Raw genomic sequence first — 14,445 nt, 5'->3', positions numbered from 1 at the left:
GGCGGAGCTGGTGAGAGAGTGGGTGAGGAAATCAATGGAGAGAGAATGGTCGAAGAAATTTACGGAATTATCAGATAATAGAAAAGGGTGGAAGTTAGAAATGAAAGAGATGAAGTGGGAGAGCTGTTCACTAGAGAGAGAGGTAGCGCCAATGCAGTTGTCTATATAGCGACTGTATAGTTCTGGGGTTGGTCCGGAGAACTGTGAGAAGATTTGGGACTCAACGTAACCGACAAATAAGTTGGCAAAGTTGGGGCATTTTCTTGTTCCCATGGCGAAGCCAGATAAATGCTGGTAAATCTCTCCCGCGAACATAAATCAATTGAGGGTGAGGATGAGTTCTGATAGGTGGAGAAGTGTGGAGGTGCTGGGTATGGGGTCCAGGTGAATGTTGAGGAAGTATTAGAGGGCTAAGAGGCTGTCGTTGTGGGAATTAAATCTACAAGGATTTTATGTCCATGGTGAAAAGCAGACGTGAAGGACCGGGAGGGAACGGAAAGGAATTGAAGAGGTGAAGTGCATAGCTGGTGTCATGTATATGAGATAGGAGGGCAGTGACTAAGAGGAAAAGAATGAGGTCGAGGTATTTGGAAATGAGTTCTGTGAGGCAGTTACAGACTGAAATTATGGGGTGGCCTGGGTTGTCTGGTTTGTGGATTTTTTGAAGGAAATAGATGGTGGAGGTGCATACATACATGTAGGTGCTGGTGTGGGTGTGTGGTAAGAAGCTTGCTTCCCAGCTTCATGGTTTCGGGTTCAGTCTCATATATATGTATGTATGTATATATATATATATATATATATATATATATATATATATATATATATATATATATATATATATATTTGTGTATGTATGTATATATGTGTGTTTATATATATATACGTTTATGAATTTGTGTTGCGAGATTCCTGATGTGAAACCATGTGTTGAAATAGATATTGTATTTTGGGATGGTCATTTTTCTTTTTGCCAAATAAACACACACTATATATTCGTTCTTCACTTGTTTATTACGGTTCTTATTCTAACTCATGTCCATTGTCCGGAAATCCTTCGTCACACATATGTGACCTCTTATTCAGTTAGAATAAGAACAGAAATGTATAAGTGAAGAACGAATACATATTGCATGTGTTTATTTGGCAAGAAAAAAATAAGTATCCCAAAATACAACAATACATACATACATACAACGAAATAAAGGAGGGAGGGGCCTAACATCAATTCAGACTGCCTTTGAATGCCGTGTCATATCTCTCCGACATCATCTCATAACCACCAAGTGTCGAAGTGCATCCCTTGATGAAGTCTGCAGACATGAGGTAAATACCATCATGAGATTGGGAAGGCAACTACTTGACAAGCATTCCCTATTCGACAACCCTGAACTCTTACCCAAAGAAATTGCAAGACTCTACCGTAACATAACATCAGAGGAGAGGATGAATGCATTCCAGCAGAAGACCATGCATGGATACGTTAACAGAAAGCTCCAGGGTGATAACAACATTGACAACCAGAGCAGTCTATCGTGGACAAACAATCGGGTCACCAACTCTCACTTTGAAGGGTATGCCTTTGCTATTCAAGAACAAGAAATAGCAACCAAATTCCTAATAAACAAACGGGACAGAGAGGCGGGCAAAGCGCCACAATGTAATAATCGATGCAGACTCTGTGGAATCAGTATCGAAAATATCACCCACACCATTAGCAGCTGTCCAAAAATGTCATCACGGTATTACCTACCTATGAGACATGATGTTGTGGCCAAGACACTGTATAATGAAATCCGCCGACAGGATAACCCCGGGGCTAAGGAGATGAAAACCCATAATGAGGTAGAGGCCATTACCACTCACAATATGAAAGAGTATTGGTGGAATATCTCAATAAAAACCTCAATAAAGTGCAGACATAATAGACCGGATATAATCTGGGACAGAGAAGAGAAACTCTGTACAGTAGTAGAAATCAGCTGTCCTGCGGATGTCAACATCCCACTAAAGATTAGAGAAAAAGAGAACAACTACGCCGAGCTACTGAGAAATTTGCAGATACTCCACCCAGACTACAAGTTCAGATTCATACCCGTGATTGTTGGAGCATTGGGATATGTAACAAACTGCCTCAACAAAAACCTGGAAAAATTACGGTTCTCAAAACCTGAAAGAAAAAGGCTGATTAGAAGACTACAGATTCAAGCCATCAATGGAACTGTAAAGATATGTAAAACTTTCCAAAAATTTAGCACATAAATACATATGCATGCATCTAGACATAAAAACGCATCCATAAAACAAACATACAAATCTGCGCATACACTAACACCAAATACTGCACAGACACACACATATGCACAAATACCTAGATGATGTTGATAAAAGTTCCAATGAAGGAGCCTTGAATCTATGTTAGAGTCCGGCTCTTTCTCTATGGACAAGAAATACAGAAATGAAACTGATTGATAATATATATATATATATATATAAATTCAATAATAGGATGAATTCTTTAACAAAAATTTAACAAGTAGCTAGCGTATATATATATATATATATATATAAAAATTCAATAATAGGATGAATTCTTTAACAAAAATTTAACAAGTAGCTAGCGTATATATATATATATATATATATATATATATATATATCTGTAAAAATATGTGACACTTATTCGGTAGCCATGATATAGCTCCGAGTTTCGGATGCCGGGATGGGAACCCATGCCACCATCTCTTCAGTTATCCAGGCATTGAAAATTCCTGTCTGCTTAATGAGGTCTGTAATTTTCTCCAAAAGTTTCTTAGAGTATAGTTCCCTTGATGGTATCAGTATGTTTTTCATAGAGTAATTGATGTAGTAGGCATCCATATTGAATTCTTCTGTGAGGCAGAGCCCTCAACTGATTGTTGGCGTGAGTTCCCACCCCAGCATCCGAAACTCGGAGTTTTATCATGGCTACCGACTAAGTGTCACATATTTTTACAGATAAATTCCTCTATTTACATAATATCGAGGTCTCTTTCTTTCTTTTGTTGTCCTTTCTATCAATATATATATATATATATATATATATATATATATATATATACCCTATATACCTCTTTTGTGTTTAAATGTACACTGTATTTATATTCATATATATATATATATATATAGATATACCCTATATACCCACACATACATATATATGTGTGTAAGCACATATATACTGGATATGTACTTAGAGTATATATACAGTTCCAATGATAGCTTGAATCTGTAGTTTTTGAATTAGCTTTCTCCTTTCTGGTTTTGAGAAGAATGATTTCTAATGATTGGCACTTGGGCAGTGTTTTACAAATCTTAGTACATCAATAATTACAGGTATAAATCTGAACTTATAATCTGGGTAGAGTGACTGTAAATTTCTCAATAATTCAGTATTTTCATTTTTACTGATATTTAACCTTATGTTAATATCTGCTGGGCAGCTGATTTCAACTACTGTGCAGTTTTTCAGCTTTGTCCCAAATCACTATGTCAGGTCTGTTATGTTTACATTCTATTGAGGTTTTCACTGGGACATTTCACCAGTACTCTTTCTTATTATGAGTGGCTATAGCTTCTACCATACTGTAGGTTCTTATTTCTTTGGTCTCAGGGTTATCCTTCCAATAGATCTCATTATACAGTGTTGTAGCTACAACATCATATTTCATTGGTAGATTATATTGTGTTCACACTTTTGGACAACTGCTTATGAAGTAGGTGATGTCTTCGGTGTTAACTCCACAAAATTTGCATCTGTTGTCACATTTTGCTGCTTTCCTGCATCTCTGTCCTGTTTGTTCATCAGGTGTTTGGTTGATATTTCCTGTTTCTGGATTGCAAACATATACCCTTCAAAGTGGGAGTAATCTGGTTGTTGGTCCATGATAGACTGCTTTGATTATCTATGTTATCCCAGAGCTTTCTAGTAACATATCCATGCATGGTGTTCTACTGATATATGCTCATCCTTTCATCTCATGATACATTGCAGAAGAGTTGTGCAAGTTCATTGGGCATGTATTTAAGGCTTTCAGACAAAGAATGCTGCTCAAGGAGCTGCTTTCCAAGTCTCATGTATGCAAACTTGGTCAAGAGATAAACTTCGACACATGGTGGTTAAAAGATGTTGCTGAAGGGATTTGATATGACATTCAAAAGCAGTCTGGATCAGTGTTAAGCTTCTGCCTCCTTGTTTTCATATTACATAGAGGCGGTCTACATCACTGTTGATGTGGAAATTATGTGCACTTGTTAGTATCTTCCGGGTTTTCACATCAGTAGCTTGGCTCTCATCAAGCAACCAATCAAGCAGCCCAGATGTTGGTATGAGTAAATACCTCTTTTGATCATCAATGACTATGGGTTACACCTAGAAAGTTCCCCTCTGAAGCACAAGTCTGGGCAAGGTTGTTTATGGAAGACCAGCAGTCAACCATGCATACCAGCCTCCCCTCTCCATACCACCGATGTTATCCAAGAAAGAAGGGTGATACAGTTTGGTAACAATGATGTCACAACTCATTTCTACAAATGAGCAAACTGAAGCAATGTGAAATAAAGTATCTTGCTCAAGAACGCAACACACAGCCCAGTCCAGGAATTGAACTCACTACCTCATGATTGTGAACCTGACTCTCTAACCACTGTGCCATATGCCTTCACTTAGTATGAGTAGTGGCACTGCAAACACATTGTGGGCCACTGTTTTATTGAATGTATGTATGTATGTATGTATGTATGTATGTATGTATGTATGTATGTATGTATGTGGATGGATGGATGGACAGACAGAGATATACTTGGTGAATCCTGGTTTTAGGATATCTCTGAATGTCATAAGAATCAATTAAAACTGTGGGCATATCAGAAAGGTCATTTAAACATGAAATAGTCACAAAAGTTCCTGTCCAAATCACACCAATGTGGAAGAGTAGACATAAAAATGATGATGACATACAGAAGAGAGATAAATATTTTTGTAATGTTGAAATCGTTCAGTATTTGTGGATAGCAGCTTGAACAGGAGACATCAGTAATGTGAGAAATATTATTGTGCAAGTAACTCAAATCTACAATGGTTTCATCTTGTGGCTCTATTTAATTTGAATTTCAAGCAGTTATTCTTTAAATTTTCTCTCTCTGAATCCAATAGTAATGATCATTCATTATTAGGTATATCTTCTCCTAAAATTCTGACTAATCAAACATGTTCTAATGAATGATTTAAATATTTTTCTACTTTACAGAATAGGTTAAATACTAGTATTTTTATTTTCTGTTACAGTACATTGTCATCAGGACTGAGCAGTCTCTCTACAATTACTCTCATTGATTTCGTGAAGCCTAATATAAAACATATTTCTGATAGGACAGCCACAATAGTAGCCAAATCTGCAGGTCAGTACAGCTCTTGCTTTGTTTCATTTTCATTTTATTTCATTTTATCTAGTTTCAGCTCATGCTGGGGCAATTAACATTTTAATGCATGTTACTTTAGAACCAGCAAGTATATAAACATGTATTAGATTTTTTTCTATTAGTTTGTCAGAGGGGAGACATGACATGTACAGGTGCTTTCAAACAGGTTAAATCCTATTGATGGTTAGTTTGAACATCCATAGGTTGATGTCTGCAAGTAAAATAGAGGTGGAAGTATTTTGAAGAGGAAGAGTTGAAAAAAGGTTTACTGTTTGATCTGGGAATTTTCACTCATTATGTGTGATTATAGTAGGAAAAACAAGTGTATTAAATGGGCTTTGGTGTTTAAAATGTGTTGCTGGTTGAGTTTTGCTAATCAGCAAAATGCCATTCTCTTTTAGATCAGAAGTGTATAGATAGTTCTTTATACTTCACTATCCATCACTTGTGAGCTTTTCACCAGTGATTCCATGGATTTTACTTACCTATATAAGTCAAATCAACATAAAGGATCATTTGAATTCTCATTACTGAATGATTTTCTTGGATATTTTACCCATCTATGCTGAATCACTATGAATTTTCATCCTAGGAATTTTCCTAGTTTCCTGCTGTGTTTAGCTATTTTTGGTTCCCTCTCTTCTCTATAAATATGTTATAAATGACTTGATGCTCTGCAATTGCCTGTTCATAATTTATTCTATTACACTTACATCAACTCAAGTACAACATTGCCTATATGCAACTCTTATATCTACAGACCCCTTATCCTTGTACTTAATGTTAGAGTTTAGGCACTAGGTTTGGGCTGAGCACTTATTGTATGTTCCTATTATATTACATCCTTTGATATTTCCTTACCTATCACATATAATTATATATATACAGAAAGACAGACAGATGTATATAGATATGAAATTTTATCTTTGGTATGATGGATGAATTTAAATGCTCCTGTACAACTTTATGTTTGTTTTAGTGGGAATGTGTGTGTGTGTGTGTGTGTGTGTGTGTGTGTGTGTGTTTGTGTGTATAGAATTCCATCTTCCTTCAATTGCCAGATATAGCTGGCCAGCGATGTTACATATCTCCTTTTCCAGGACTCTGACAGAGAATCTATGATTGAAATGACATTTCTTAAAGGAAGTTCCCGCGTATCCAGTATATTTCCTTGGATGCGTGAAGTCGGTGTCGTGCCTACAATTGCTGTTGCTGTTGCTACTACAACTGCTGTTGTTGGTGCTGCTGTTGTTGTTACTGTTGTTGCTACTGTTGCTGTTGTAGTTGTCGATGTTGTTGCTGCCGTCGGTGTCGCTGTTGTTGCTGCTGCTGTGGGTGTTAATTCTGGTGGTGCTGGAACTGAGGCTGTTGGTGATGGTGCCACTGGAGGTGGTGGTTGTGTCGGTTGTGTTACTGCCTTCGCGTGTGTTGCTGGTGGTGCATGTGTTGGTGTTATTAAGCCTGCCGATGTTGCTAGTGTGTTGCTGCTGTTGCTGGTGTGTTGCTGCCGCTGCTATTGGTGCTGTCGTCGACAATGGTGTTGCTGGGGTCGACAGTGTTGCCACTGCTGTTGTTGTTGCTGGTGCTGTCATCGATGATGATGTTGCTTGGGTCGGGGCTGTGGGGGTTGGTGTTGGTGAAGGTGGTGGTGGTGGTGGCATTGGTAATATTATTGCGGGATATGGAGAGGGCGCCGTAGATGTTACCATTGCAGCCGAAGTTGTTATAATATTTGTTATTATTGCTATCTTCCCCGGTGATGGAGTGCCGTTCTTGTCGACAGGGCTACCATTATTCACGCCTCTGCTAGAGGTGCTGCTGCTGCTCTTGGTGTTGCGGCCGATATAGTTTGGTCTGTTACTGCTGCTATGGTGGCAGTGTTACTGGTTGTGTTGTTGGCTCTGCCCTCATGTCTACGGCTGCTATGGTTCCTGCTGGTGGAATTGGCAGGGTTCGCTCGCATTTTGGTTTGATAAATGACCTCTTTGGTTTTGCAGCAGGCTTCTACTGGGCAACTGTTGTAGATCCTGCCTCTTTCTGTTGCTTAGGAGCGGTAACTAAGATTCTCTTAATGCTAGGAGCACAACTAAACGAGACCCTAACATTGTGCCTGTTGGCAATGGGGGTGTATCTATGGAAGTTAGTAAAGTATCTGTCTATTAGTTTAAGGAGAAGTCTACTAACGGGCGTTACAGTATTAAGGGAGAAAGAGAGCGCAAACCAAATTGTATCTCTGCAGTGTTTCTTTCTGCGGGTGTTGGGTTCTAGCATATAGAAGATGCAGTCCTTGAGCCCGCTGGCGGCTAGAGTCTCGTAATTGTATGTGGCCGCTGTGTCGAAGGGTTCTTGGTTAGAGGAAAAGCTCAAAATCCTTTTACTTACACCCTTTACCAGGTTCTTGAGCACAACAGGTGGGTGGCATGCGGCTGAGTTGATCTATGTTAGCTTCTCGTTTGGTTTGTGGTAGGGCCTGTAGGTACCAGAGCCCAAGTTCAGCGTGACATCTAAGAAGTCCACTGTGGTGTGGTTGGTCTCTATAGTGATCTTCAATCCCATAAAGCCAAGTGTGCTGATTAAGTCCTTCCTAAGCCTATCTAGTGTGTGGCCACTTGCTCTCCTAGAGATGGCTAGGGCATCATCTCTGTAGAAGCCAAAGAGGACAGAAGGGAATTTTTTCCTAAGGGCATGCAGGATGTACAGTCCGATAAGGTTGCACACATCAGCACTGTCGTAGGCTCCCATCGCTCCATCAAAAGAGCCCATGGGGTCAGATTGCTTGACCCATGCCGAACCTTTGTTAAACAGTACTGTCTTCCTGACATGCATAATGATTTCTATATCCCTGTCAGTAATGCCAGTAAGGCTCCTAGCAAAAGAAAGCACTTTGGTCAGTAACCTTTTCGAAATAGACGGGTAAAAATTGACTATATGAAGTTGGGTGAACCTTACCCTGCTTCTACTCTTGACGTTAAACCATGCAGTCACTTAACTGGTGCTGAGCCACAAGGAGAGATTAGTGACTCTTCTTACAGTATTATTGATATCTTGCAATATATATATATATATATATATATATATATATATATAGTTTTAGGGAAAATAACCAATTTTCAAGAACTCATCGATGAAAATCCACTATCACTCATTTATTGTGCTTTTAATTATTAATTTTTTTATATGTGATAGTGGATTTTCATCGATGAGTTCTTGAAAATTGGTTATTTTCCCTAAAACTATATATATATATATACTTTATCTATAAGGCTCAATTTAATTTTAATTTTTTATAAATTGATTTTAATTGAGTTTTTTACCTGTAATTTTGGATTTTGTCCCTAATATTATATATATATATATATATATATATATATATATATATATAGGAAAATGACAAAAAGCCAGAATGCTGAACTGGGAGCATAATTTAATAAATATTTTTTCTAACCGGTTTTCATTGCGATGAAGCAAATTATCAAGAAGAAGGAGAATGAAAATGTTTTTTTACAAAGAAGTACAAAAAAGTACAAAATGAAGAAAATAATATATAAAACAATAATATATCAAAAAATAATAAATATACCCATACATTATATTGTCTTTGAGCTTTTGTAGTTCAATAGTAGTTCATGTATAAATTGATAGGAAAAATAAGGATGCATGAGAGTTGAGAGTTTTGTTAGGTTTAAAAAAAGGGTTAAAAGTTTGTGTTAAGCAGGAAATGTGGTGTCAAAACAGGAAGTGTGTGTAAGGGGAGACAAGTGTTTTTAGTTAGAGTTATGAACTCTTTTTTTCAAACAGGAAGTTTGTGTCTGTTCATAGAGAAATAAGGTCACTGAGGGGTGTGTGTGTTAAGAAATGGTTGGAATTTCTCTATGAAAAGATTCTCCTTGTTGATTCATTCTTGTGTGGAGATTCTGTCTTTACATTGATAGAAAGGGAATATAATGAATTTAGGGTTTTTGTTTCTGGCGCAAGAGTCTATGTGGCCACTGAGTGGAATTTGGCGGTATTGAGGGAGGTTTATTTGTTCCTTATGGACAGCTACTCTTCTACGTAATGGGAGGCTCGTCTGTCCGATATAGAAGTTTTGGCAACCTGCGCAAGTAAGGACATAAATGAGGTTACTCGAGGAACAAGAGAAATTGGTTTTAATTTTAAACTTTGTTCCTCGTTTGAAGGTAAATTCAGAGCCTTCAAGTAGGTAGGGGCAGGTGCCACAATTAGGGCGTGCATATATATATATATATATATATATATATATATATATATATATATATATATATATATATATTTATATATATATATATATATATATATATATATATAAATATATATATAGTGAGAGAAAGAGAGAGAAAGAGAGAGAGATATATACATATATACACACATATATAATCATCTACATACACATACATGCATGGTGGTTGTCCACTCCTTAAACAGAGTTTGACCACCTCCTGCACCTACACCTTAGCCCTTTCATGGCGTCTGATGTGGCTTTTTAAACCAGACAGTGTTTTGAAAAAACACCCACATAGATTGCACCTCCGATTTGCACTACCAATACCTGCAAGTAAGTTCTGCTCATTGTGGATCCTAACATGTCTTTTAAGACCCCCATTGGATTTGCAAACCCTCTGGCACACACCACATTCAAACGTGTGCACAGACATATAATCAGAATAGCTGGATGAGGTTTGTTTTCCATGGGTTCGCAGGTGAGATACATACATACATACATGCATACATGCATATATGTATATATATATATATATATATATATATATATATATATATATATATATATATATATATACATACATACATATATATACACACACACATACACCATATTCTGGGCACTACCTCAAAGGTTTTTAGTTGAACAAATCAATACTGGTACTTATTTATAATTTGCAAGTGGTGGCAAACATAAACACAAACACAAACACATACACACACACACACACACACACACACACACACACACACACACACACACACACACACACACACACACACACACACACACATACACATATATCTTTATTGTTATGTATTCCAACATAAAGGCTGTTGCCATCCTAGATACCACCATTTTCATGGCCTTTTCAATGGCCATCCTTATGTCGTTGGCTTTCACTGTATGAGTCAGTTTGATATTGCTGCTCTTATTTGAATTTCTCAGTGCAATATGGGCCCAGTTGAGACCTTGTACAGCAGAAGGTCAAGGTTCTTGAAATTATCTACCCCATTCCAATAGATTCCTCATGGTTTTTGAAGAGATTAAAGAGCTGCTGACCCCTTGAAACCCAGGCTATACGGGATGATTGAGACCTTTAGCACTGTGCTGTGGCATCCTGTTTGGGAGTTGGTATAACACTCAATGCCAAAGTTTGGTTCCAGACCCTCCAGAATCTTCTGTATGTATATCATTGCATATCTTTCCTGCCTTTGTTTAACTTCTCCCAGTAGCTCAACTATCTCAGTGAAGCAATCTCCTTGGTATAGCACTTTTGAATTTTTTCAAGTTCTGTAGTTAGTTTGATTCTATGGTGTGACCATAGATGAGATTAGTAGTCCAAATAGTGTAGGGCTAACGTCCTCCAAAGGACCAGCATAGTACTGAAAGTTCTCAGAATCTATCCGGCTATTTACCTACATGCTTCCACCATCTTAGTAATATGCACATGAAACAAAATATCGCTTTTCATATCAATTTCCAGGTCATGCACTGAGTTTGCTTTTGGGATTGCTGGTCCTTCTGGTATGAAATATCTTTTATGCAGTCTGTTGACACAAGCTGGCTGATAGTGGAGGGATTAGAATTGTCTTGCATTTTAACTGCATGTTGTTTACTTCAGCATCAAATGGGCCCTAGATTGGTCGCACTACTTTTGTATCACCAGCACAGCTGGTGAGAGCGACTGCCAGTATGACTGACAGTAAGTTTGAGAGATCCACCACATACAACAGTGGCCCAAGACAGTTCCCTGTGGTGCACTACTCACAATTAATGCTTCTTTTGAAGGGGCTTCACTGGTTGCTACAACTTGGCTTTCTGTCTTTTAAGAAGTCATATAACCACTTTCCCAGTTTTCCAACTATGCCAAGTCCATGTACTTTGTGATATGTTATCCCATGATCAACCTTATCAAAGACATTTGCAAAATCAAGATATATCACATCCCTGTTTGAGCAATTCATATGTTGTCATAATGCTGTCATATGTTGTCATATGTTGTTGCACACAGTCATAATGCTTCATAAACTATGTAAAGCAGCTTATTCCTGATCAGAAGCCATGTTGGGTGTCATAAAGCAAGTCTAGGAATGTGATCAACTTCCTCCTTACAATTTGTTCCATTTCTTTACTAAAATGTGAAGTTAGACAGGCCTATAATTTTTAGCATCGGCTCTACTTCTGCCTTTATGGATAGGACATAATATGCCCCCCTTTAACATTTTGGGAAGTCTACAATGGCAAGGAAGCTTTGGAAGAGGATCTGCAGTGGTCTTGCTAGGGCTCATTTGTATTCTTTTAGAAGGATTGCTGGGAATCTATTAGGACCTGTGGCTGAGTTTAAGCCCATTACATCAATAGCAGATATTACATCAGTTTTCTTTATTTTGACATGTGTATGTATGTATGTATGTGTGTGTGTGTGTGTGTGTGTGTGTGTGTGTGTGCGCGTGTGTGTAAGTTTTGGGGATTAATGGGTATCTGTCAATTAGTGTGTTGAGTAAAGCATATTCACAGTTTGGGCTACCTGGTGTCATCCACAGTGGGAATATATTTCCTATGGATCTCTGGATCTATGTCAGAAATTCCGTAGTGTTAGTTGAGATAATAATAATTGAGGAAGGAAACAGAAGATAGATTTAGCACTAGTCTTTATTCAGTACAATGACAATCTTGTACACACATATATATATATACTTTAATATTTGTACATGTCTATTTGTCTACTTCTCTCAAATCTGTACCTATGTATGTATGATTTGGTAGCTTTATATATGTATGTACAAATTTGTATATAGGTGTGTATATATGTAGGTGTGTATACATGTATAAATATAAGAATATATATCAGTATGTGTATGAATGCATGTAGTATACACGTGTGTGTGAGTGTGTGTGCATATATCTATATATATATATATGTTTGTGTGTCTATACTTATACGTCTATGTGTGTGTGTGTCTCTGTATGTGTGTATATATATATATATATATATATATATATATATATATATGTATATATATATATATATATATATATATATATATATATATATATATATATATTCTATATATATATATATATATATATATATATATATATATATTTATATATATACATATATACATATATATATATATATATATATATATATATATATATATATATATATATATACATACACGTATATATATATATATATATATATATATATATATATTTGTACATACAATATATATATATATATATTTATACATACACGTATATATATATATATATATATATATATATATTTGTACTTGTGTGTTTGTGTATGTATGTATAGATATGTGTGTATGTCTGCTTGTATGTCTGTGTATATATATATATATATATATACACACACACATATAAATATAGAGTAGTGGTACAACAAGGCAGTCGATAAATTTATGACGCTATAGTAAAGCTCCACTGTGTATATACTGGCAAAGACATGTGGGGGTAGCGAACATAAAAAATTTCATCTTACCTCTAGGAAGAACATTAGATAAATAGACAGCCCAGAATCGGATAATCTAGTACCTAGGTTTTGGACTCTTCAAATACGTTTGCTATCGTGAATTTGCTTAGTCTTCTTCAGCTAGATTTACCTGGACAATATGCCAAATGTTGCCACATCTAAAGAATAAAGCAATAATTATTACTACAAAATTTAAATTTTGGACATAGAGTTACCAAAGGTTTTGTATCCACAAAGCCAAAGCCTTGTGGACAGCTCGTCAGACTCTATACAAAGACAAAAAATTTAAACTTTCTACGTCGCAGATGTGAGGAAATGTTCAGAAATTGAGATTTAAGTCTTAACATATAAAAACGTTAATGAGGACGGATTGTCTCCCCTGAACCAGAGGATAAAACAACCCTTATAGACCCCAAAAGCCTAACCAGCAAATGAAGATATCCAATTTTCCAGTAGGTAGCATTTAGAAAAAACTTCTTTACAACTATTTATTACGAGAGGAGGAGCTCCTTAATTTTATTTCCCACATACATGTTTTCTCATTGGTAATGCTTTCCTGTATATATGCATAAATATAATTGTTTTCCCCAAATATATTGCACTTCAGGTTTGAGGCTCCAAAAAAGCTATGTAAAGTTCATATGATGATTGCTTATTCTTCTCTCTTCCTTTACTCTACCATCCCATCTATGTTCTGATCACTGTTGCATGTGATATGCCCTGACACTTTGTCACCGTCTCTCTCCTCCTCTCTCTTGCACTCTTGCTGTTTTCCACTCTCTCTCTATCTCTTGCTCTTTCCTCTGGCTGGGTAACCATGTATCTCCTTTAAAACAGCACACCTGTCTCTGCCCTCATTCTTGATCACTCTCTCTCTCTCTCTCTCTCTATCTCTCTCTCTCTCTCACTCTCTCTCTCTCTCTCTCTCTCTCTCTCTCTCTCTCTCTCTCTTCTGCCTCTCTCTCGTCAGACTATCCAACCTATGCCAGCATGGAAGGTAGATGTTAAATAATGATGATGATGATGATTACATATATATATATATATATATATATATATATATATATATATATATATATATATATATATATAGGGATATATATATATATATATATATATATATATAACCCACAAAAAACCTCTCTTACTTGCTTTTCAAAAAGACCCGCCACATGAGCCATCTCAACTTTCTCACCCGCTGTCTCCACCGTCACGTCATACCCCGTGGCTTCCTCTTGAA

At 36.7% G+C, this 14,445-nt stretch overlaps 1 protein-coding gene across 2 annotated transcripts in view; it reads left to right on the top strand.

Annotated features, from left to right (window-relative positions):
* LOC106867947 (sodium-dependent multivitamin transporter) overlaps positions 1–14,445 on the top strand; it is a 176,953-nt gene that overhangs the window by 119,706 nt on the left and 42,802 nt on the right. For both annotated transcript variants that reach the window (XM_052974692.2, XM_052974693.2), the window contains one exon: positions 5,327–5,439. In XM_052974692.2, coding sequence (XP_052830652.1) covers positions 5,327–5,439 — 113 coding nt within the window. The remainder of the gene's footprint in view (positions 1–5,326; positions 5,440–14,445) is intronic.

This window comes from Octopus bimaculoides, chromosome 19 (assembly GCF_046866305.1).
Source record: "Octopus bimaculoides isolate indiv1 chromosome 19, ASM4686630v1, whole genome shotgun sequence".
Taxonomy (NCBI): Eukaryota; Metazoa; Mollusca; class Cephalopoda; order Octopoda; family Octopodidae; genus Octopus; species Octopus bimaculoides.
This window is presented reverse-complemented; position numbering and strand designations above follow the sequence as displayed.